The sequence below is a fragment of the Sinohyriopsis cumingii genome, chromosome 6 (genome assembly GCF_028554795.1).
Source record: "Sinohyriopsis cumingii isolate HCF-2022 chromosome 6, ASM2855479v2, whole genome shotgun sequence".
Lineage (NCBI taxonomy): Eukaryota > Metazoa > Mollusca > Bivalvia > Unionida > Unionidae > Sinohyriopsis > Sinohyriopsis cumingii.
The window spans coordinates 80,466,550-80,490,749 of NC_142966.1; the positions used below are offsets into that span (position 1 = coordinate 80,466,550).

Below are 24,200 nucleotides of genomic sequence, written 5' to 3' on the forward strand. Positions count from 1 at the left end.
TTTCCCCAAAAAGGGACCAGACGAAAACATGTAAAACCTTACTGTAAATCTACGCCAATCACAAGGCCACAACGTTTCTTTAAAATCCTCCAGTCACTGTGGGAAGAGAATGAATGATAAGCCAATTTTTCAAAATGCCCAATTCTAAGCAATTTTTGTAAAATATTTCTCACAAAATATGGGCTAAAGAAGAAACGTAAAGTTTTATTGTGCGTCTACACCGACCACATATCTATAACTTCAAATATTTCATATATTTCCCATTTAAACAATATAGGACGAGCAACGATGACATGCTTAGTCGTGGACGGATAACTGGACAGAATGTCCCATGTTGGCAATGAACAACAAATGTTTCTCCTGTCTAATCAGGCCAGGCACATCATGGTTCATACCAATATTTGGAGAGGGTAATTACCTGCATAAATCTCAAAATGAAAATGTGTCAATTTTCTTAAAAGAATAATGTATTTTCTAGAATATATTGTCCAGCATATTAACAAGCCTATTTCCTCCGAAATGACTTTTCACAATTTCATTCCCTATAATCTATTAAAAACTCTTTTGTGTTCCGAGTCTACATGATACCTTCTAGTTTCCAGATGGACGCATGTTTGCATGATTTTTTTTAACTTTTAATATCTTAGATATGTGTGTTTTGTTTTACATAGTAGCAACATGTTCTGTTAGTGGACATTCGTTTGCATTAAGAGGCTTACCTTCTTCATTATGCAACATGAAACGTAATATCCAAACTTCCTTTCTTCTCCAAATTTTGAGGCAAGACTCTCTCTGCTTTTCCATTAAGTACATCGCCCAGACCAATGCAGGCATTCCCTCCTTGTGGACTGTCATTGGTTCTTCTATACTTATCAGCTGATGAAAGCTGAGAGGATTTTTGTAGTACACAAACATAAATCCTCTGCTTTCCACATATATAGATACGGGACCTGGCAGATCACCGTAGCAGTCCTTGAACTCCTTACCACAAAACCTCGCTTTAGTGTTAGGTGGGTTGGGGCAATTCCAACACGAGGTGTAGACTACGGAATCGCTAGAGCTTGTGGCCAAGAAACTAAACGCATCCCATCCACAGATTCTGTGAACAGTGTCAACATACTCTGTCACAGGTGATGCGATATCCCAAAACATACACAAACACTTCTTTTGCTCACTGTACTCAGCCCACTCTCCACCAGTGACGACAGGTTTCTTCATGTATCTCAAGGCCTTCACTTCAAGACAGATATAAAACGTTCTCAATACATTTCGTGTCATATCGCAACTTAAAACTGCAGACTTACTGGCAGTCTCAACTGCTAGGATTGTTATCTGACTGTCTGCAGTCAATATCACTTGCCTAGCGTTCGTTTTCACACCACAAACATCATGGGGATGCGATTTCAGTTTTTCAAACATTGCGAGTAACTTGTCATGGGGATGATAGACATAGAGCTCGTTTGTTTCATTGTCTGAGCAGCACGAGGGTTCATGGCGCTCTGTGAAAGAAAGTGATTAAACATTAGTTTAGATGATAAAGTCAGGATTAGGATCAGGAAAATGCAGAAAATAGTGACCTAAAAGTTAAAGGAAAATAATAAAAAGGGAGCAGACGTAGCTCAGTTGGAATAGCATAGGACACATAATCCAAGGGGTGCGGGTTCGAGACCTATCCAGGCCAGCCCAGATCGCCTGCTGGGTGTGTCCTTGGGATAGTCACTAGCTTTTATTTCGTCAACATGATGAAGCCAATAATGAGTTAAACGTGCTTGAAAATCAACAAAAAGCACAACAAATAATAATAATAATAATACTTAGCCAAGGTCCTTAAAATGGTTCACATTGACCTACCTTTGTAATAAGTTTGAAGCATGTATGAAAAAGTATCCACTCGGCAAGTTTCCCGACTGTGCAGTCACAAAAAAAATATGTTTGGTCATGAACTGAACAGAACTACTAACATCAATCAATGAAATGTTAAATGTTGGTCACAGTGATAATGTAAGGATGTGCTAGTATCAGATATGTGTAGACTCATCTAGTTTGAAGATCAATATTTGACGATTTTGAATAACAGGTATGTATATTGTTAATGGTAAGTAGGCACAATATTGCTCCATTGCAGAAAAACTTCTGAAAATGTATAGATAAAATGATTGTACAACGCTGTTTTCAGGAAATGAACAAAAACAAACGTAAACATGTAATACAGTAAGATAAAATGTAACGCTGTATTAACTCTGTAAAACTCATATAAAAGAAAAAGGTTATAGACAAACGATCCTTAAAGATATAGTATCAAATTTTGTTATATGATCTATATGCCCTAAAAAGTCCAATAATTTCTCTTAATATATGCTTATTGTTTTCTCCGTTAACTTTACATTGTCAGAATCATGCAGTATTTTACGTTATTGAACTCGCGTGCAACTCATATTAAACTCACGTGAATAAAGGAACTACTTTCTATTGAAAATAAACAATGGACGCAGACGCCAGCACTTTTGATTTATTGTACTTGTCTGTGGATGAAGTAAACCAACTGAATAAACTAAAGCAGATGTTTCTTGGACTGCCTCATACGAGCTGCTTTGCCACGTTTGCAAATCCGACTTACATGAGCTATGTCATGGGTTCGCAAACTTGATTACACATCGTACTGTAATTTTAACTATATTCCAAGTACAATTACATCCTCTTTACTGAACTCAAAATGAAATAAATAGCGTCTTTTTGATAATTGCAATTGAAAGTCTTCATATTTTTCCCACATTATGATTTCAAACATTCAGTGACAGAACATAAAAACACTTGCAGACGTCAAAACGCTGTTGAAATCCGATGTACCTCACCTACAGTTGGCACATATACATCCAGTCCATAACAACAGCATTTCGTAGAATCGACAAAAATACCAAAATCTAATGGAAAAGTTGCTGCAATGCGCATTCATTCACATTATGACTTCAAATTTCAATTTTAAGTAGACCAAAACGCCGTTTTCTTTCGAAAGTTATGTCTAGCACGCAACTAAGTTCAAATTTATCTGGGCGGAGTTATGTGTGCATTAATAATGTTGTTGTTGTGTAATGATAATCTGCGCTGCTGTAATTAGTTTGGAATACGGCATACATGCAGTTACTTTGTTTCTTGTTATTTGTTTATAAAATTAAGCCTTAGGTAGAATAAGAAAATGAGCATATAATAAAATGGTTACTGCATTTGTATGGGACAATATGAACTCATTTTGTCGGATGGATATACTGTAATCCAAAGGTCGTGCATTATATAATTCGAAAACCTGGTTCATATTTTCCCATACAAGTGCAGTAACCCATAATTATGTCATATCAACATAGAGATTTTAACAAAATTTCTATCATAAAACGTCTGTCTCGCAGGGCTGTATTTGATACACCCAAAACAATGAACATAAATAGAGTGTAAAACACAAACTTTAAGAAAATGTAACTGAAGTCAGTGATTCATGAACTATCGATCATAGTGACCTATATTTTGTGATGCGGGAATGGTTCTCATCAAAATGCATCCCGTCACCAGGTGCCATGATTCCCAATATATCAATAAGAATACACTGAGGAAACAATCTAAGCCAAACATAAAAACTTTACTAAGAATGTACAAATAATGTACAATGAATCCATATGCATAAAGTTATCCCTTTCCCTGTCCCGTTCCCAGGGGATAGTACTTTGAACCCCACTCCAAACTGCTATGTATTATCTAGGAAGAAATACTGGTTGAAATGCAATTTGCTACATATACGTCTATTTTATTGTGTTTAAGCTGACAAAAGGAGTTATATACAACAGCTCACTTCAACAAAAACCGTAAAGCAAATTTTATATTACTGCTACCTTGACCAATGGGTGAAAGCACAAGCAATTGTGTCGCAGAATAAACTTTTATCACTTCATAAAAAGTCAGCCATGTACGAAGAAAATTCATTCAAGTATTTAGGATAGAGACAAAAACGAAGAAACTTGAATTGAAACTTTAATGCAAACTATTTATGACTGACTATGAACCCAAGGTCGTAGAAATGAGATATCATGTGGAGAAATACCTCATCTACAAATGAATTCATAACAAGTATGATCGGAATAATGTGACCGCTAGAGTTGAACAAAAGTACATCGAAGATACTAACACTCAACTGTTTCAAGGAATTTAAGACAAGACTGTTTCTTTGTTTAAATGTCTCTCGTTGAAAACATATCTCAAATGTGTGGGCGATAAGCTTTTCAAATTGCTGACCAAATTGAATGTAAGATAGGCATCGTGTTCGATTAGTACAAACTAGACAAAATAACAGTTCTTTTGATGAAAACCCAAATTGCATATGATAATCCACTCGGAATAATTAGTGAAAAGATTTTCGTTATGTTCATTGTGGCAGTCAGATTGGTTTTCTGTGTAGCACACTTTTGTAAGGGTCATACCGATATAATACGGTTCATTTTGGCGAAATTCTATGTTGATATGACGAACATTCTAGAGAAACAATAACAAAATTGACAACATGGCCATCACGTGGGGTCATATTGAGTGTTAGACTTGTATCATTTTCATTCACGACTATTATGATACCAAAAGGAGTTTTGTGGTGAATATCCAATGTCGATCTGACGTTCCATTATGGAGGAGCAGCATAAATAAAATAGTCTGCATGGCTGTCACAGAGATCATATTTGAGATCAAACTTGTTTTTCATTCAGAACCAACATGGTATCAGAATTAGTCTTTGGTGAAAACCTTCTGTCCAAATGTTTCTTTATTTAGGAGGAGTAAATAAACAATAGTTTCAAGATGGTTGTCTTGATGACAATACGGTACGTCAGACTGGCACTATTTCCATTTATTACCAACTGCACGTCAAAAGAACTCTTCTGGATCAACCAACCACAGATGTCGATAAAAGTTTCCATCTAGGAATTGTACCAATAAAATTTTCAAGATGGCCGCTGTGGAGGCAATATTGAATGTCAGATCAGCACAATTTTTTTATTTAGAGCCAACTAGGTACATTAAGAAGTCTTACTTTGGAAACCACATGTCGATATCACTGTCAATTTTGGAGGATTAGTGACCAGATACCCAAGATGGCTTCTGTGACAGAAGTATCGCATATAAGATTTCTCTCGTGTTCTGCATCTTTATGTTATCATCTACTAAGCTATCCATTGCACACACAATGCTCCGCCATTTTGTTAAAAAGCAATGTTTCAAATTGGTTTCGATGCAGTAGTTTCACTACACTCTTTTTCTTAACACTCAAGAATGTACTGAAACAACTCTGAAAACATTCTACATACGTGCAAAATACCCCATTAACTGTTACACTAAAATGGCAAAATTTAACTACCTGTTGAAAATAAACATAAATGTCATTTTATGATTGTTTAAATTTAGGATATACTGTAAGTGGATGTAATCATTTTACTGTGTTGAGATATTGTCAAAAAAAGTACAAAACCTTTATGTTATCATTATTAACTGATAGACAGTGTTGAATAATAAATGCAGATCTTAATGAAATTGCAGTTGGTATAGATATAAGTATGAAGAAAATTAACATGTTATTATATTTAATTTAATTGTTTGCTTGTTAGTTTTAAATTGTTTTATTTCATTACATGTTATTTTAATGAATCATTGTTTACTGAACTTGACCTTGTCCAAAACTGAGTTCATTTTTGCTGGACCTGATTGATTTTATTTTTTAATTACACTTATGTAAACAACTAAAAATAGCTTCATTAGATTCTGTGAGCATGAGCTGATTGACCGAATTATTATTCAAGTAAACATCTTTTTATATTATGTTGTATTTGTCTCAGAGCAAGACTCATTAAGTTGAGTCAAGGTCATACCTAGACTACATGATATTTATCACATGCCAATTAGTAACAAGCTTCTATTTGTTTCCAGAAGAATGAACTCTTGACCTACGTCCGGGAATCTGTTTTGCGTTTAAATCGGTCGCATAACTGATGCTTTGATAAAGGTTTGTACATTGGGTTTAAAACACTTGACACGTTAAGATGTATTATGTTGTTTCCAGTTTGGGATGAAATATTATTTTTTCAAATTATTGAATTCAAATGATTTTTTCCCCCTGGAAATACAAAAGTGCTGGACAAAGGCATTCACTGGAATTTATACTGAATTCAAAACTGGAATAATATTTTCAGTGATTCAACAAGGAACTGCTGACACATCATTAATTTGCTGACCACAACAGAGACATCATCACATTCCATCTTGAATTTCATCGGGATTTGAACTGAGATTCACTAAGAACTTTTCATTGATAGGACTGGTGTTTTAATCCTTAGATTATTTTTGGATTTAATTTGCAATATCGTAGGTTCTTTATTTCTCATTTTTCACTTTGTATTCTAGGGAAATAAATTAATTTTTACATTTTAAAAAGCTTGTTGTCTTCACTCTTTTCTGTTACTTATTTTAATAGCTTAGACTCGTAACAAACATTGTATCGGTCCATGGTGTACAAATACTTGCTTTATAAACTCCAAAACCATATCAAGCAGTTTATTTGTTCAAAGACTTCTTTCATTCAAATGGATCATTTTGTTTCAAAGGCAGTTTATACCGACTCATTCCATAGAGTAAGTTTTACTTTATCTGTTCTTTCTCTTTTGCTTTCTTATATTTTTTTTCGGGAGGATACATGTTGTCTGAAAACATTATATTCAATCAATGAGACATATTAGTCTTACTTATATTAATATTTAGTTAAGATTTTCCGAAAGTCAATTTACAATAAACACACAATGTGAGTGGCTGTATTTTAGTTAAATGACCGATAGTCTTGCTGCTGAAAATCTGAACTTTTATTGATTACCTTATGAAATATTTTTCTAATAATTGCAAAGTTATCAACATGGGTGTACTTCTCAAGCCTGTGTATCATCATCATTTTTATTATGGGCAGTATCAGTCTATTGTTAGCAGAAATATAAATATAGGCAGATAAATGAATTTAATGGAGAAAGTAATGTATTATGGATAGCAAAGTATACACAATCAGGCGATCGTTCGTACGACTTAGTAGTTTATATCTCGATACGTGAAAAGTACTCATAAAGCGTTATAGCGAATGACAACTTGATCATCCTATCTACAGAAAAGAAAATATATATCATGCACGTTTCCATGTTTGAACATTTTGTCTTCAGATAGTTCGATATTAGTTAAATTTTCGTACCTGCTTTATGTGGACATATAGACAAAAAAATTGACACCATAGACCTCATGACACAGGAGTCAAAGCCATCTGAAACGATGAAACCGGGTAGAACTGGATCTAGTAAAAATACAATCACGTGAACGAGATATTTTTTATTATTTATTTATATTCAAATTAATGATGACTGAATCTCTGGCACCCTAGGTCACACTCTTACTTCACCTGTACAATAACAATTGATAAGCCATAAACTCCCACAAAGTTCAGCAATAGATATAACCAAATTGTATAGTTCATGAATGCATTTTATCAGCAGATAGGAGTGACATATGGATATATGGATTTATCAACTAATATGTGGCAAAGATATGGATTTATCAACATATGTAATAAATGTATGAACAATTTGGTCGAGGTTATGTTCTACAATAAGAATGACGGTGCATTAGATTGTCACGCATATATATATATATATATATATATATATATATATATATATATATATATATATATATATATATATATATATATATATATATACATACATACATACATACATACATACAGCAGGGGTGCACAACCTTTTTCGGCCAAGGGCCAGATTGCATTTTCTAAGACCACTCGATGGCCGCAAACAAGAATTTCTTTAATATAATTACTGTTCACGGGTCAGATTTCTGTGTTGTTTTAATTTGCCCCGAGAGCCGGATAGAACACATTCGCGGACCGGATCCGGAATGGAAAGTTGATAATGATATCCCTAGATTCTACAGGAGAAATGCTTGATAATACTAAGCAGAATTAATATTTAGTGTAAATAATCATATAAGGTTAGAGACTTTGTATTTCGTCCTCTAGTCGTAATGGAATATGGACTGGTGCGCGTAGGCAAGGCTGTGGGTGACGTGTACCCACGGACCTGGGTTAGAATCTCTGTAGAATCTCTATAATTAATCCTATTTACCTTGATTTCTTTGGAAGAAATCCTGAATGAATGTGTAAGTAGATAAGAATTTATTACAAGGTCGCTAAGTGTGTCTGCTACGCACGAATGCATATACCAGTAATGTCATCTCGTTGCGTCCATGCACAAGAATTTTCTGAAGAATCTCAGGAATTTCCTTATCTTGCTGATATAATCATTTCATTTGGCTAACCAGTATCATCTCAAAAACCGCATTATCCAGGTTAAAGCCAAAATTTCGACGACTCCCTTTGAGATATTCCATACACCACTGCGGCTGAAGATTGCTTCGGTCAAATGGGCTGCATCCTGATAAGGTTTATCAGCATTTTGACAATGCAGAGATAAATAGTACTACAAATACTATGAGTGTGGTCCAATCCAGAGCCAGAAAATTTGGGATAAATGGGCCCACACTGTTGGCACTATGTACACTACCAAAATGAATGAACATAAGTCAGTATTTCGAAATCATCAAAACTAATAAACATTCACCCCGGCTAACGCTGTGAGAATCAGCAATCTTTCAACATTTTTGTCCATGACAAGTTATTTGGTACACACACTTCCGTGACACCATCTACACACAATACGTAAGTATTGGAAATAAAGTTTTCGGTACGTACTTCAGCAAACGTAAAAAAATAATACATGTTGATACTTAGAATTACATTTTTTCATCTAATAAAGTGAAAATTAGAAAATGTCTTTGAAAAACGCGTTTCAAATACATTAATAAAACCTTATATAACCGTGCATGAATACGTGGAAAATAGCGTTCAATATTTGCATATAACCAATCAAACTACAACAAGCAGTTGCCTGCCAACATAGCACACAGTTGTCCTTGGTCATTAAATCATTAACATGAGCTGTCTCCATGGGTCTATATGGTCCAAGTACCCAAAGTACATCCTACGCTGTATACATACGCACATGATAAAACATCAGTATTAATTTCGACCTGTTTAATTACTTTTACCCTTATGTCCCGATGTCGAAATTAGGGAGTAGCGCTAGCTTGTCCTAGCTACTGAAAACATTCACCATTGAACTAAGAGATTTTATTCCATAGCTTTTGCATTATTGTCTAGAACTTGCTGAAACTATAGTTAACATGATATGCTTCGGATAGAGAGAGAAAGAGAGAGAGAGGGGGAGGGAGGAAGGGAACGGGATAAAGTCACCATTATGTATGTACCTCATCAATTCATGGTCTGATGAATAGACTAAATTCAAATCATTTAAGGGGTTGTCAAAAAGCTGAAAGTAGTCCACTCTTAAATAGCATAACAACTTGCATACTGTTTCGAAAATCTGGCCTAAAATTCAACAGTTCGATTCACCAAGCTTATGTTTCAGTTATTTATTTATCAGGGTATATAAATCAGAACACAAGCTTTAGTTTCAGATGTTTTTTTGTTGTTTTTTTTTATCAGCGTCTTGCACGACAGTCAACGGCAGCTTCATTGTTTTCATGGGTAAGTATCTTAAGATACCGCTAAAATCTTCAACAAGTTAATTTAAATTGGAAGTACAACTGAGAAGAATCTAACTTTTTCAGTTTTCTTTTGTTTCAGGCTCCAATTTCACTAAAATCAGGAAGATAGGAATATGTGCTTAAATTCAAAGCTTCTCTATTCCTAATGAAGAAACATTGAAGTGGTCACCGAAATTTCAGAGAGAGACTATTTGCTTAAGTTGCCAAACGTTAAATATTTACGGCAGTATCAGATATTTCTGGATTGGAATATTTTAGTAAAAGATGCTTATTCAACAGAAAAATACTGACTCAGAAAGAGGAATCTTTGTGTTTAATATAAATGTTAACAATGAAATGTACGAAAGTTATCAGTTTTCACTTTGGTGTTTGAGAATCAAATAAGGAACAACATATGCCAAAATATATATTATATTCCAAAGATGAAAAAGTTTTGGCTAAATGTGTCCATGACAGTTATGACAAATGGTTCCATAATTGCAAATCAAAATTTGTAGTGTTTAAAAATTGTAGACAATTTCAATCCAAAATTTCACATAAAATACCGAGGCAGTTAAAATCCTGTACTTTTTGTGCATTTCACGTTTTGACTATTAACTTTAGACTGGATATGGGATGTAGTTCTTAGCAACAAATAAAATGAATCGAGTATCCGTGTAAATCATGCGGGAATGATGAGGCCTTATTTCCCTGCCCCAAAAGGAGGAAGACATTAGTTGTATGCTCTAGATCCGTCATATTTTCTTGTAAGCAATATAGCTCAAAAACCATTCAGCAGAATCAAATCAAATCGTGTATTTTAAATACTTGAATGGGTCACAAACACCAGTTAGGTTATAATGACATTTGCTTGACTTTTCAATATTTTTTAAAGACATGTTTTGGACGTTTCGGATTCAAACTTTGTAAGCGCGTTCAGGTGTACATGACTTAAGGTATTCGAACGAAATTTAATATGAATATTCATATTAACATGTAGATGACCTAACAGTATTTTCAGACCATTAAAATAATTTCTTTGTCTTTACAAGACTTGAAACATTTACATGCTATTGTTTCCACTTTACAAAAACCGCTTAAGCATAAAAAAGAGAAACTCTGTTGTAGAATAATGAAATTGTACAGACATATTTTATTAATAAGAAGAAGATGATGAACTCATTGTGTTTTAACAAAATAACTTTCAGATCATTAAATTGGACCTTTATTTAGAGGAAACATTTGAAAATGACAGGAGTTTTGAAATAATTGTTTTGGGACTAAAGTACATTAAAAACTTGGAAGTAGTATTCACAACTGATTTGCTTTACATTATTTTATAGGAAATAAAATCAAAGCGCACAATAGAATAAACTGAACAGTTTTACCGCTCATGAAGCGGTGAATACCAGAACATCTACAGAATGGTTAAATACGTTGAGTAATAAACAAGATGAAATAATATTTAAAAAAAACGTTTCCTTTGTAACGTGAATATTCTAAAGTTTCTAAAAGACATTTCGAGACCCAGAGTGACCAAGTGGTCTAAAGCGTTCATTGTTCCGGATCACCGCCATCTCACCTCTGTCTGCGTGGGTTCGAGTCTCAGGCTCGGCTAATATGGGTATGTGAAAAAGCTTGCCAGTACTTTCTCGTGAGTCGGAGGTTCGTCCCGGGGTTTTCCAATGTTCTTCCTCCACCAGTTATACTGGCCGCCATATATAGCCTCTCTCGTACTGAAAAATGGCGTTAAACCCTACAACAACATCAACTTCTAAAAGATTAAAGGGGACGCAGAATATTTTATGATACCTTAAATACAAAAAAATTAAAAACACAGTAGACAGTAAGCAATCTACATAGTGGGGTAATGATATAGGTAATATATTACAAGAAGAAACTAAAATATTTTATTCACAAAAATAAAAAAAAGTCCATGACATGAAAATGAGAATTCCAGTACAATATTTAACATAACATATTCGTAACAAATCTTTATGGCAACAATCGAATCACTGAAAATGACATGTGTGAATTTTGTAAGAGAGATCAAGAAATTATTAAACGTTTCTTATACTAGTCCAATCAGCGTGGTTTTTTTTTTGGTTTTTTTTTTGTTTGTTTTTTTTTAAACATGGCAACAAGTACGACAGTGGTAAGAGAAAACTATAATATAATTTTGGAACTGAACAAAACAATATACTGTTGAGAATTTCAAGTGAGCATGTAATAAAATATATATGTTGTTATTAGAAAACATTATACAACCCGAGTTAAGTTTAACATATATTTATTCAACACTGACAACCTTCATAACTTTTCTCGAAACCGGTATGCATACGGATAATATTAGTGAATGCAAAGAGCAACTCGTGGGGAAAATGGTCATCAGTCTTTATGTATTTCAAACAATGTGAATATTGACCTAATTATTGTGTTATTGTTTAATTGCAATTAAAGATGTACGATATATCTTGTTCTGTACATTTAATATTTATTGTGTGCTTGCCCTTTGTCTATGACTGAGGATATAGTTCTGGTGTGTACCAGCTTTTCGGCATGGTGTTAAGTAATTAACAATTTATTTGCTGATATCTGGGTTTAAAGTCTAGCCTTGTTTACAAACTTAAAATATTCGGGAAGAGTTTTTTTGTAACCACATCATGGTCATCTTTTATATAAGGTTGATAAACAAAACTTATTTTATTCCTATCTTAATATCAGTATGTGGAATCATTTTTAATTGTGTTCAGATATAATTTGAGAGGAATCGTTTATTAAAATTATTCACTGAAATTATAAAGTACTCATTGACTTTAACTTGGACAAAAAGACTACTTTGAAATTATTGTGAATTCATTCTGAGACATTTTTGATAATATCACTGTGATACGTCAGGACTGTTGGTACATCAGCACATTCAAGATTATTAGAATTCATTCGGAACATTTTTTTTGCTTTTGGACTTGTGATATTTTGGTTTTAATTCACAATACTGTAAGTTTCTCACAAATTTTTTACTTTGTATCTTACATAGATTTTTACTTTGTAACTTAGACAAATGAACTAATTTGTTGATTGTGCCAAACTTGTTGGTTTGCATCTTTCTGTTACTTATTTAAGAACACATGGTCGTAACAACATATATTTGTTAGTACATACATTCCGACCTGGACAATTAGGTACCTATAAATTGTGTTTTAAACGTTTTTGTTTAAGCTGAACAGCAATTCCGCTAAACACATATTTGGAACAATGGAATTATCTTGTACAAGTTAAGACTTAAAATTAGCTATAAAGTTTAAAAACACTCAAGTGTAAAGCCGTGGTGTTTTCAAATTCCTACATAGTGGTGATTGCGTTTACCTGACGCCTGGTGGTCAGCCAGACATTTACGTATTCGATGTCACATGAAAAGAGAGATTTATTACAAAATTCATCATGCGTAATGTTTACCATGTTCCTTTTATCGTATTCCTTATCTGATGAGTTAAAGCACTTGCTTCAGATTAGCCACGAAAATTATTACGTTGTAAACAGTCTCTGTCTGTAAGACAGCAGAACCTTGATCAAAACAGTCATATTTCCTTATCATATAAACTGATATAAATGTAACTTTACCACCACCTTCGTAATGACAATTCCGTCCTGCAAATGATATTACAAATGTGCTCTTTATGAAGAAAAAAAAATGTAACAAAATATGTGCTAAGGGCGGGAAATTGTGCAATAATACGTTTCGCTTAGAAACATATACAAATAGTTCTAAGTGTCAAATATCCCTTATTTGAATATGTGTACACCTTGTACATGTTGTAATACACATCTGACTATTAAAACAAAACTAGATGTAAATATCACCATGTTTAATGGATAATACTATTTTCTGACATTCTTTGTGTTTTTACGAAATGATACTGTGGACATCTGAATTTATATGCATTTATATATACTTAGATAATGTATTTATGGGTGCTGTTTAGAAATATATGTATTTCCTCTTTCATGACATATGTGCATCCATTGTTTGCAGTTTTCATGTGCAGTTCTAGACCGATACTCTTTATCAACTGCCCCCCCCCCCCGGTAATATATAAACATATGCAGGAAAATGCCCATACATACATCTATCTAAACTGTACATACATTTCATTAAGACGTTTACAAGCAATTCACATATTTCATTTTGAGATGACTTAAGGTTCCATTCGTATTCCACTTCAGTTGCAAATAGCAGATTCCCTAATCATGTGTACAATGTATAGCCCGTAAACATTATAATCATGCATTTTTGCATCTTTCGTTCGATACGAAAATTTTTATATCTCAATTATTCACCCTAAACTTAAATGTATAGCAGCAATGTAAATAAACATGTTTATCCAAAATAACCATTAATTTACTCTCGAACAAAGTTGTGTGGCTATTTTGGGTTATAACTGATGGTCCTGGATATAAAAATGTATATTCATATATGCATTCCAGAAATTTGCTCCATCAGTGTATATGTATGATAAAATAAGAAGGACTATCTTTAGAAATGCCCAAAACGGCATTGATTTCAATCCAGTCCAATCATTCTGAGTTTCCTTGTATTTGCATATTGCTATTAAATTCACACAGACCTATGGATAGTTGATTTCCCATCAACCGATATAAAGCATGTATGTATGTACCTTAGCGATATATGTTCATATCCAAAATATGTATAAGTGTATTTAGTCAGTATATGATATAGTTAGTTTGAATAAATATATTTATGGATTTATGGACATTACTTATATATATATATATATATATATATATATATATATATATATATATATATATATATATATATATATATATATATATATATATATATATATATATATATGTGTGTGTGTGTGTGTGTGTGTGTGTGTGTGTGTGTTTGTGTGTGTGTGTGTGTGTGTGTGTATGTGTAAAGTTACAATTCTTTGCTTTTAAGCTAAGTAAAAGAAAAGAGTATAAGCCATCAAGCTTTGTAAAATTCAACAGATAATTGTTTGGCTAGAATATAAATTGAAACTATAAAAAGTACTTGCAGTCTTGTGAATTAAATCGCAAATAGACCCGCAACTTATATATGTCACAAGTCTAAATATATCCCAATATTAATGAGATGATGTGCCTGTAGTCTCGAATGTGCTAACATGCCAATGGCTTGGAATGTGGGGATGTGCTAACAAATCATGATTTGAGACAATAATATAATCCAAATGGTCATTGAATGAATTCATAATAATTACAAAATAACGATTTAGTCCAAAACATAATAATGAGCACTTTGTAATTCCAATGAATAATTTTAATAAATCAATATACCCAAATTAAAAAAGTGAACAATACAATAAAACAGATTCCACTTCGTATGTTAAGGCAGAAATGAGTAATTTTTCAAGTAAACAAGATTGATATAAAAATAAGATACAATAATTGTTATGTATATCTCTACTTTTGTAACTCTTGATATTAATTTTTGTAATTTTTTTATTCATGGCTTCGAATTGTACATATTATCTTCTAGTAGATTTTGCCTAAGTGACAGGGCCTGTTAAGAGCTTAAAATTATATAGGCTCTATAAATAGATGCTTACGTATGTGTTGACAATTACTAATAATAATCCTAATAATAAGAAGAGTTTGTTACCCCATAGGTTAATTTTGCATTGGCTAATGGGATGTTGTCAGTTCTAGAAGAATTAAGTAATTTCCCGCATGTTGGGTTACGTCATACGAATAGGCAAGTTCAAGATAAATTGAGTAGTAGGACCCGTCACGCGGAATATGTTGTGAAATATAGTCATAATAGAAGGTATATATAAGAAGAGAACCGAGCAATCAGATTTATTCTTATTTTGGAGTCATTCTCATTCCTTGTGTTCCTGTTTTATGTCTGCAGGCGTGTTTTATGTTGTACTTAATATATTATTCGAGAGGAAAACATTTCTTTCCACCATTCAGTGGAAATAGAAAGTGCTAATTATTTGGACTATAATATTATTCTGGAACTATTATGAATTATTCAAAGGAGCACTGGATAAAGCCATCTTGACAACATTTCCGGTTTTCAAATGTATAGGGAACATTTGATTTGTTTGGACTTTCTTAGAATTTGATCAGGATTATTTTGGATTCACTTCATTATACTGTAAGTTCCTCTCACATTTTCACTTTTAACTTTGATAATAAAAAATTATTTGTGAAGTTTAACAAAACTTGTTGGTTTTGCTTCTTTATGTTACTTAGTTGATGACCACAGATTCGTGACATAATAGAGCCATGATGTAGGTCAGTCTCCTTTCTAAGTCCTTTAAAAGTTTTCAACGAGTTTAGCAATTTCCAATGAGAAAACGAATGTCCTATACTCAGATTCAAATAAACATGATTACCTCCAATAATAATAATCTGAATATTTAATCTATAATCATAAAGAAATATTAGCTATGCATTACGTTGTTTACAAAATAAATATACTTTGTCAGTAAAGCATTTCCTAGATGTTGGACTAAGGTTAATTAAAATACAAATATACATAACATATAATCACTGAGAAAAGAAACAATACAAATTAAATATACATAACAATAGTTACAGAATAATTACTTTAAAATTATCAAAGGAAGTTACACATATAACCAGAACCGGACAGGGAACTGTCAGCTGTGTACATTTATTCGTGAAACATACACAATGCAGTATTATAATGGTTAATGAGCATTACTGTGTAGATTTTGGGAATTTACCATTTTTCAGAAATTTGTAACTTGAATTTGACATCAAGAGACTTTAAATATTGATAAAACAACTGCATATATTGTTGAGCCAGTGCAGAACTATAACTCTGCTGCTGCATAATATGCTGGCCAATCAATGAAAAGCTGTTTTGTATACTGGCCAATGAATGAATATCTGTTTTGTATACTGGCCAATCAATGAAAAGCTGTTTTGTATACTGGCCAATGAATGAATATCTGTTTTGTATACTGGCCAATCAATGAATAGCTGTTTTCTATACATACGTATCTCGGAGAACATCATAGACATGTACAATCTTTGTTTGAAGTATATTATAATTTTGGTATTTGACACCTCCTCTACTGACGATATATACGTATACCTGGTCCTCAGAATGTATTTCAGATTTTGTACGGTCTGGGCTTTGGTGCAGAATAAATGAATAAGGTATAGATCTGCCCCACTTTATTTGATACACGAAGTTAAAGCTGCTTTGGTAGTGCTTTTGACACCACGTTCTGTCCGCAATGTGCACAAAGCCAAGCCTTATTTCTTTGCATAAAAGTCTGGAACTTGATTTATAAATACTTAGCAGGTCATTCGGAGAACTGCAGCTAAAGGGGTAAGTGTGGAAAGATCAAGAATCACAGCAAGAATAATGAGGATATATGCAGCTATATATTATTTCAGATGTCAAAATAGGCTTAATAGACTCGTACGTGAAAACTATCTTTGTTTTTACCCAAGTTTGCCAGTATAGTGTAAACGTATCTGGTTGGTCGAATTTGCATTTTGGCCTGGTGCTTTTGTCCTCGATTTAGCACTGAATCGTCAAATTTAATCAACAATATAGGGATTATGACTCATCTAGTTAGAGCATCAAATTCAACTAAATATATGAACAAGGCAAAGATAACATACTTTATTTACTTCATCAAAATAGCATATGAAGTTCACAAAATGAATAAAAAATTGACAGTTATTCACGAAATGATAATTTGTCATTCACGACGCGTAAACTGAAACGATTTACCATGACTTTCCATTAAGACTATTTTATACGCATATGCAGAAACGACTGCCACAAACTTACGTCGCAAAATCAAATTAACAGATTATCAAAAAAATAACATGTTTTAAAGTCAGTATTTATCTAGAAACTATGTCAAGGCAAATAATTATCATTACGGTAATTTTCGCATCCCGTATTTCTAATGAAACCGTTATATCGCAGAGAATCGAGAAAGATTAACATAGAAAACTATGACATGAAAGAAGTGTTTATCGATATTGCGCTGTTACAGATATTATCATTGAGAAAGTGGCAAGTGAAAATGGAAGCTGAATGCATCTGCAGCATGCACAATGAAGAGAATTTTGACATACCTCTATCTTTCTTTCGTGTTCTGTAGTTGAATTATTTTCTGATACTGTAACTGTAGAACTTGTATATAATCTAAGCAAGCATCTAACCAAAATGACCCATCCTATATGCTAATATGTGCGTGCATTAGTCTACAGAACACCATCTTTAACCATTATTTAAGTAGTAAAAACGCATTTCACCACAGTTAATGATACGAGCTTCTGAAAGTGCACTGGACGAATTACAAAATAAATAAAATGTAAAACAAACAAAAAATATTGACTCTTGTTCTTACAATGAACTTCTTAAGTCCAGGAAGTGAAAATAAGTCAAGGAAATGAAAATGACCAAGCGGATCTAGCAGTTCTTTGATAGATGTATAACAGAAGTATGACAAAACTGTATACTAAATGACCCAAATTGTACCCATCATTGATAAACCAAATTAAGCGACCCTGACTGTTTAACTAACTATATCTAAGATATACAAGGTCTTTTCGAAATAGCCGGTATAACCAGCGAGGAAAACTAGGAAATTCTTTTTCTTTAAAAATCTAACCCTAAGCAATACTAAACAGTAGAGCTTCACCCTAACTTCTGCACGACATACTGTCAATTAAATATGGCGGCTCCCACAAAGGACTAATTATACATAATGTTTTAGTAAGGTTAACATATATATATATATATATATATATATATATATATATATATATATATATATATATATATATATATATATATATACTGATAATAAATCAGCAAAATTAAGTTATTAACCGTAAATCACAATTTTAGATCTATCTGCCTTTATTTATTTATTGCAACCTAATAAGTGATGCGTACATGCCAATCTATATGTTTAAAAACACTTCACATGACCGACGCAAGGTAATAAACATTATGTATATAAGCTTATCAGATTTATTTATTTTCTCAATCTTACAATACCGGTATACCGAATTCCAAAATGGCAACATGCCCATTGTCTACCTTTGTAATTTAAGCATACGTATCAAGAAGTAATATAAAAAGTGTTGCTACGAGTCTATGCTCTTAAAATAAGTAACAGAAAGGAGTGAAGACAAGTTTTGTAAAATTTAATAAATAATTTATTTCCCTAGAATACAAAGTGAAAAAGAAGGGGAAAAAATGAACTTGAATATTGCGAATTACATCAAAACTAATCCACGAATTAGAGACGCAATGTCACGAATGAAACTCAGTTCAAGCCCCAAAGAGATCCAAACTTGAAGGCGATGACGTGTCTGTTATAGCCTACGAAGTACTGATGTGTCAACAGTCTCCTGTTGAATCACAGAAATATTATTCCAGGTTTGAATTCAGTATAAACTCTAATGAATGTCTTTATCCAAGAAATTGTCAGAGCGCTTTTGTATTTCCTGAGAAAATAATCACTTGAATTCAATAATTTGAAGAATATAAAATTCATCCCAAACTGGTCACCACATAATATAACTTAAAATGCCAGATGTTAAAGCACGACTGGTAAAATCCTCACAGTCACAAGATGATAACATTCTCTGCTTGACCTCAGGTCACATTCGCATTGTCTAAAAGCAATCATTATCTAATGGAAAACAACCTTCTAGAATAATCTTACGAGTCTTGTTTACTTACAACATAATAGCCTGTAAAAAGAATCCCCAAAACACCTGACCCTGATCAACAGATTTACCACTTCTTGTATACCTTAACAATAACTTGGTTAATAAGCTCATATTCATAGAGAATAATGAAGTTATTGTTAGTTGTTAACAAAAATGAAATATAAAAAATAAAAAAGTCAATCAGGTCAAGCAGAAATTAACTTAGTTTTTTGGACACGGTTAAGTCCAGTAAACAACGTTACATTACAATAGCATATAATTAATTATAAAAAATAAAATAAACAGACAAAAAATTAATGCATAACAGTATTCAACAGGTTTCTGTTTCACTGGTGCTGTAAAAGTTTGCCTTGATCTGATTCCATCTTTCTTATAAACAGCCACATTTGAGGTAAGTTAGCTCGTTATTGACATAAGGGCAAAAATTATTATAATCAAGAGTACTAACTTAGCTCCTGCATTCGTGTCTAATTACAGAATTATTAACTCAGTGGGAGCCTACATTTGTATGGTACCGTTGGGTCAAAGTTCATGTATACAATTGTCAGTAACTAGTGTTTCAAAGATCAGCATTTTTGGAGTGTTGTGCTGTGTCTAGGAGGGGACATATATATGTGTAACATAATCTAGATGGAATGATTTAAATATATGGCGTATTTCGATTTGTGACTACTCGAAAGGCTAAGAAATGTAAAAATTTGAATACAAATACATTTAAGAAGGAAAGAAAATATGTAGATTCGAACATAAATAAATGTCGTATAATTATTCTAATAATCCCTGTAGCAAAAAATACCTTTTAATATCCATGCATTCTCAGTGGTATAGTTGGAAAAGTCAATTTATTATTTTGTGTCGTTTGTTTCTGACAATGGTGGTACTTTGCTTGTAGTTTTTCGGTGTACCGAAGAATCTGGAATTCGCTAATGCCTCCTAAATATTGCTTTTTTATTGGGGACAGCTGGGTAGTACATGTGTTACGAGGAGAATACCTCCTTGACAGTATTTGTTTTGTGTCTGATGAGAGAATATTTTATCTATAGTTTATTTTGAATTTGTGATATGTATGTCCATAGGGTTTGCAATACCTGACTCTAGTGTGTTCTTGTATTCTCGTAGGTGTTTTTGGAATTCCATACATCTTTTCATTAATATAACGCCATTTAAGATGAATGTTTTATGCAGACACAAAGTCTGAAGTGAACGACTCTTCTTAAAGCTTTCTAAGATTATTTTAGTATGCCAATGCTTCACTAGCAACAGACACTTGTAATTTGTGAAAAATTAACATTTTCACTGCATATATAAGGAATTAATCTCCATTACGTCAAATGGACACTTGAAAAAGTTTCGCATTATTGGGCGCAAAGAACTAATTAAATTTATGTAGACCGTAACGCACATATTTGACCAAATTACTATACTCCCGTCGTAAGAATGGAACATCACGATGCGATCTTACGAATTATCTGTCCAAAGTGCCAACTTTTGAAAGGATGAAAAGAATATGCTCCATGTGTGTTTCATTAACAATGAAGCACTTGCGTTTTGTTCAAACGTGCATATTTCATTACTGGTAGCTCTCGGCACGTTTTCTTGGTGTTCTGATTAAGATTTTTTAATAATTTATTTATCTTTCAATTTGCGATATGCTGAACATACTTTGTAACAATCATAAGAAAGGAAATAACTAGAAATTTGAACACCGCAATGAAATAATTTATAGCTTCTGTCAAAACAACTCAAGCAAAACCATGCTGCACCAATTACATAAAACACTAGCCAATTTGAAGAACAGTGTGGTTTTATAAGGGAAGAAGATGATTGTAAAATATAATATATTTTTACATTTTCAGAAAGATCGTATTAGGCAAGACTGCTTACACGCTTAGTATGAAAGAACCACGTGGGATGGCTACTAGACTGGAAAAACATTCGGTATCTGTTTTTTATGGAAGCTCCATGCAGGTCATATGCATAAGACACCATGTCACTGATAATAGTCATGTAAGTCTAGTTACCGTGTAAGCACTATCTTCAATGGTCTTCAAAAATTACATTTCTGAAGATGTCATTTATTCCCCTTGACAAAGGAAGACTTGTTTCAAAATCGGAAGTAATTTGCAGAAAAATGTTTAATCCATAAGAAGTAGTCAATTTATCTTCAAGGGAAAAATTTAATCTGCAATTAATCTCAGCTGAAGAAAAACACTCAGTCTTAAGCCGTTATTAAATGTGATATAGTAAATACTGTCATTGTTCAAGTATTCGAGTTTTAATCCAACAACATTTCAGACCTTTCAAAAGAAGGTTACACAGTTTAGAACAAAATACATTATATTTGCACGTATGCATACATACTTTCTAGCACAAACTGCTGCTGGTGAATGACCCATTTCTCTTCTTCGTCCTTTATGCCAAAGACTTGGTTGTTCCAGTTTGAAAATCTGTGGTGGCTAGAAAATGCAATGATAGGTTTAATATCTCTTAATTTATAAAATGTAAAGTAGTTTACACTCTTACTTTATTACATACATATCATGTCGAATCGAAAGGAACTGAATCTGCTTTAAAAGGTACTGATAATGTATATTTACAGTGAAAAGAAAAAATTAGTATGCATTACCTTTACTGAAGTTTGATATAGTCACCATATTGTCTTTCTGGTACTCTTTAATTCGCAATTTTCTTACTAACAAGTCGAAGAGTGCATAGTAAAGGTATTCTCAGTTTAAGCATACGGAGTGAACGTTTGAAATTTTGAGGCATAAAAGGGGCTTAGAATATTTGGAAAAACAAAACAATTCCAGCCTCCAAATATCATAAAATATATCTTCTTGCTCTGATACACTTGGGTGTTGTTGATGTTTTCGTTTCAAAGATTGGGCAATTCCTTTTGCCTATTTTGTAACCCATGTTCTCGTGTTCGTGAGTTTTCCTCTGTGTTATTCCTCTGAATCTCAACACATGGCATTTCATTTGCTCTCGTCAATATGACACGTCTTGGCAATAAAACAAATAGCTTCAAATGACTAATATTGATGATTATGCGGAAGTGAAATCGGTGACGCCGTTGTTTGGTGCTTTATTTACAATCCAGCCTCTCTGAACATTCCCGATAACCTATGACAAGAACTTCACAGTGAGTTCATCGTTGAAGGTATTTAGATTAACATACAATTTATTAGGATTTGGACACAGTGGAAAGTTCAGTATTGCGAACGCAATGTATAGACTATAAAGGTAAAGTAATTGTGATCAGAGTCCACTTTTTTTCTTTCTGAAGTGTCCTAATTTGCCATTAACCTGGTCACTTAACCCAATAGGCAATCAAGCAGCAACAAAACACGCGCAAATGCGACACTTTTCAAGTGATAAGTGAGGTACATGTGTATCACACGCCATGAATGAATAAATGGAGAGAAGTAGATTCAAGAGTTGTGCCCGGAAGACATGAAATACCAGAACAATGTAGATACATGATAAAAGCATCAATATTACAGCCTGTCCAATCAGCTTTAAAATAAGAAAAAGTACGTGTTCCAGATTTATGCCTTGAAAACGTTTAATCTATCCGACTTCGAAATGAATAGTCTGGGAAGTCGTGCTATGATATTTTTGAACAACCTTGATTCAAATTAAAATGTGCATATTCTTGTAATTTTCACGAACAAATCACGTTTCCATGGAGATATTTTAAGGTGGCCAAATTTCCATTATACTTGTCATACTTGTTTTGTTGACAGAACATTGTACGTTTTCTACTGTACATAAACTTCTACGTTACCAGCAAGTGTATTGCATTAATGTGATAGAAAACAAACACGAGTTATGCAGAGCTTAATACTTAAAGGAAGCATTAATGAACATTTGCTAATTGGCCTTTCGAACAGCTTTATCTATTGCATATAATTTCTTTATCTACGATTATCAACCTTTATTCACTAGCTCTAAAGGAACAGTCGCTAAATGGAAACAAAGATACTAACGATCCTTCATGTCCAAGTATTGTGCCGATTTCAGATTTCTTTATCAACATATCTCTTTAAAGAAATCAAATGGGTTAATTTTCATGAACAAACTTGCAACATGTGTGCGAAAAGTTGTCCGCGTTTTCTATTACTTACGTTTCATTCAGTGTGTACTGTTAATGAAACATTAATGTTTAGGTTTCATTTCAGGTACCAAAAGATCTGCTAACAAATCGGTGGGTATCACCGTACCCAATTTTTTCTTACTCAGACCCCAGTACTCTCGTCTGTGACATAATTATACCTTCGACCGTGCTTCGGCATGTGTATTCACACTGTCACTGACAATTTGACTAGGATGGAATACATGTACGAGGCACTGAGGTTAGACAACTCTCTAGGAACTAGACAGGAGTAACAGTTCCCCTAACGCAAGACACGTTTTCTATGCAGCATGTTCTAATTTAGAAAGAAAATAAACATAAAAAACATTATCTAAATACAAATCAGCATAGTCACACGCATAGGCTTAACTCTTTTCAAACGTGACAGAAACTATAACTCGCATATATTGTGCTAACTTAATTAATCAATTTCTGACTCCAATATCCATACACATAGAGATCCCACTCCCCTCTCCGGGGCTTGTGTAAGGGTTACCCTTCTACCTATGGCCAACCTTAATATATTTTTTTTTATAACCGTTAATACTGCTCCAGACTGTATTAGCATTAAGGATACATAGTTTCGCTTGTCGAAAACAATTTTTTGAGATGCAAAGAAATACATATTGTA

At 33.1% G+C, this 24,200-nt stretch overlaps 1 protein-coding gene across 1 annotated transcript in view; it reads right to left on the reverse strand.

Moving 5' to 3' along the window:
- Window positions 1-24,200, reverse strand: part of LOC149797310 (uncharacterized) — a 60,199-nt gene that overhangs the window by 13,946 nt on the left and 22,053 nt on the right. Inside the window, exons 5-6 of the mRNA XM_089960744.1 lie at window positions 21,796-21,890; window positions 720-1,499 (exon numbers count right to left, since the gene is read on the reverse strand). Of these exons, the coding sequence (XP_089816870.1) occupies window positions 720-1,499; window positions 21,796-21,890 (875 nt within the window). The remainder of the gene's footprint in view (window positions 1-719; window positions 1,500-21,795; window positions 21,891-24,200) is intronic.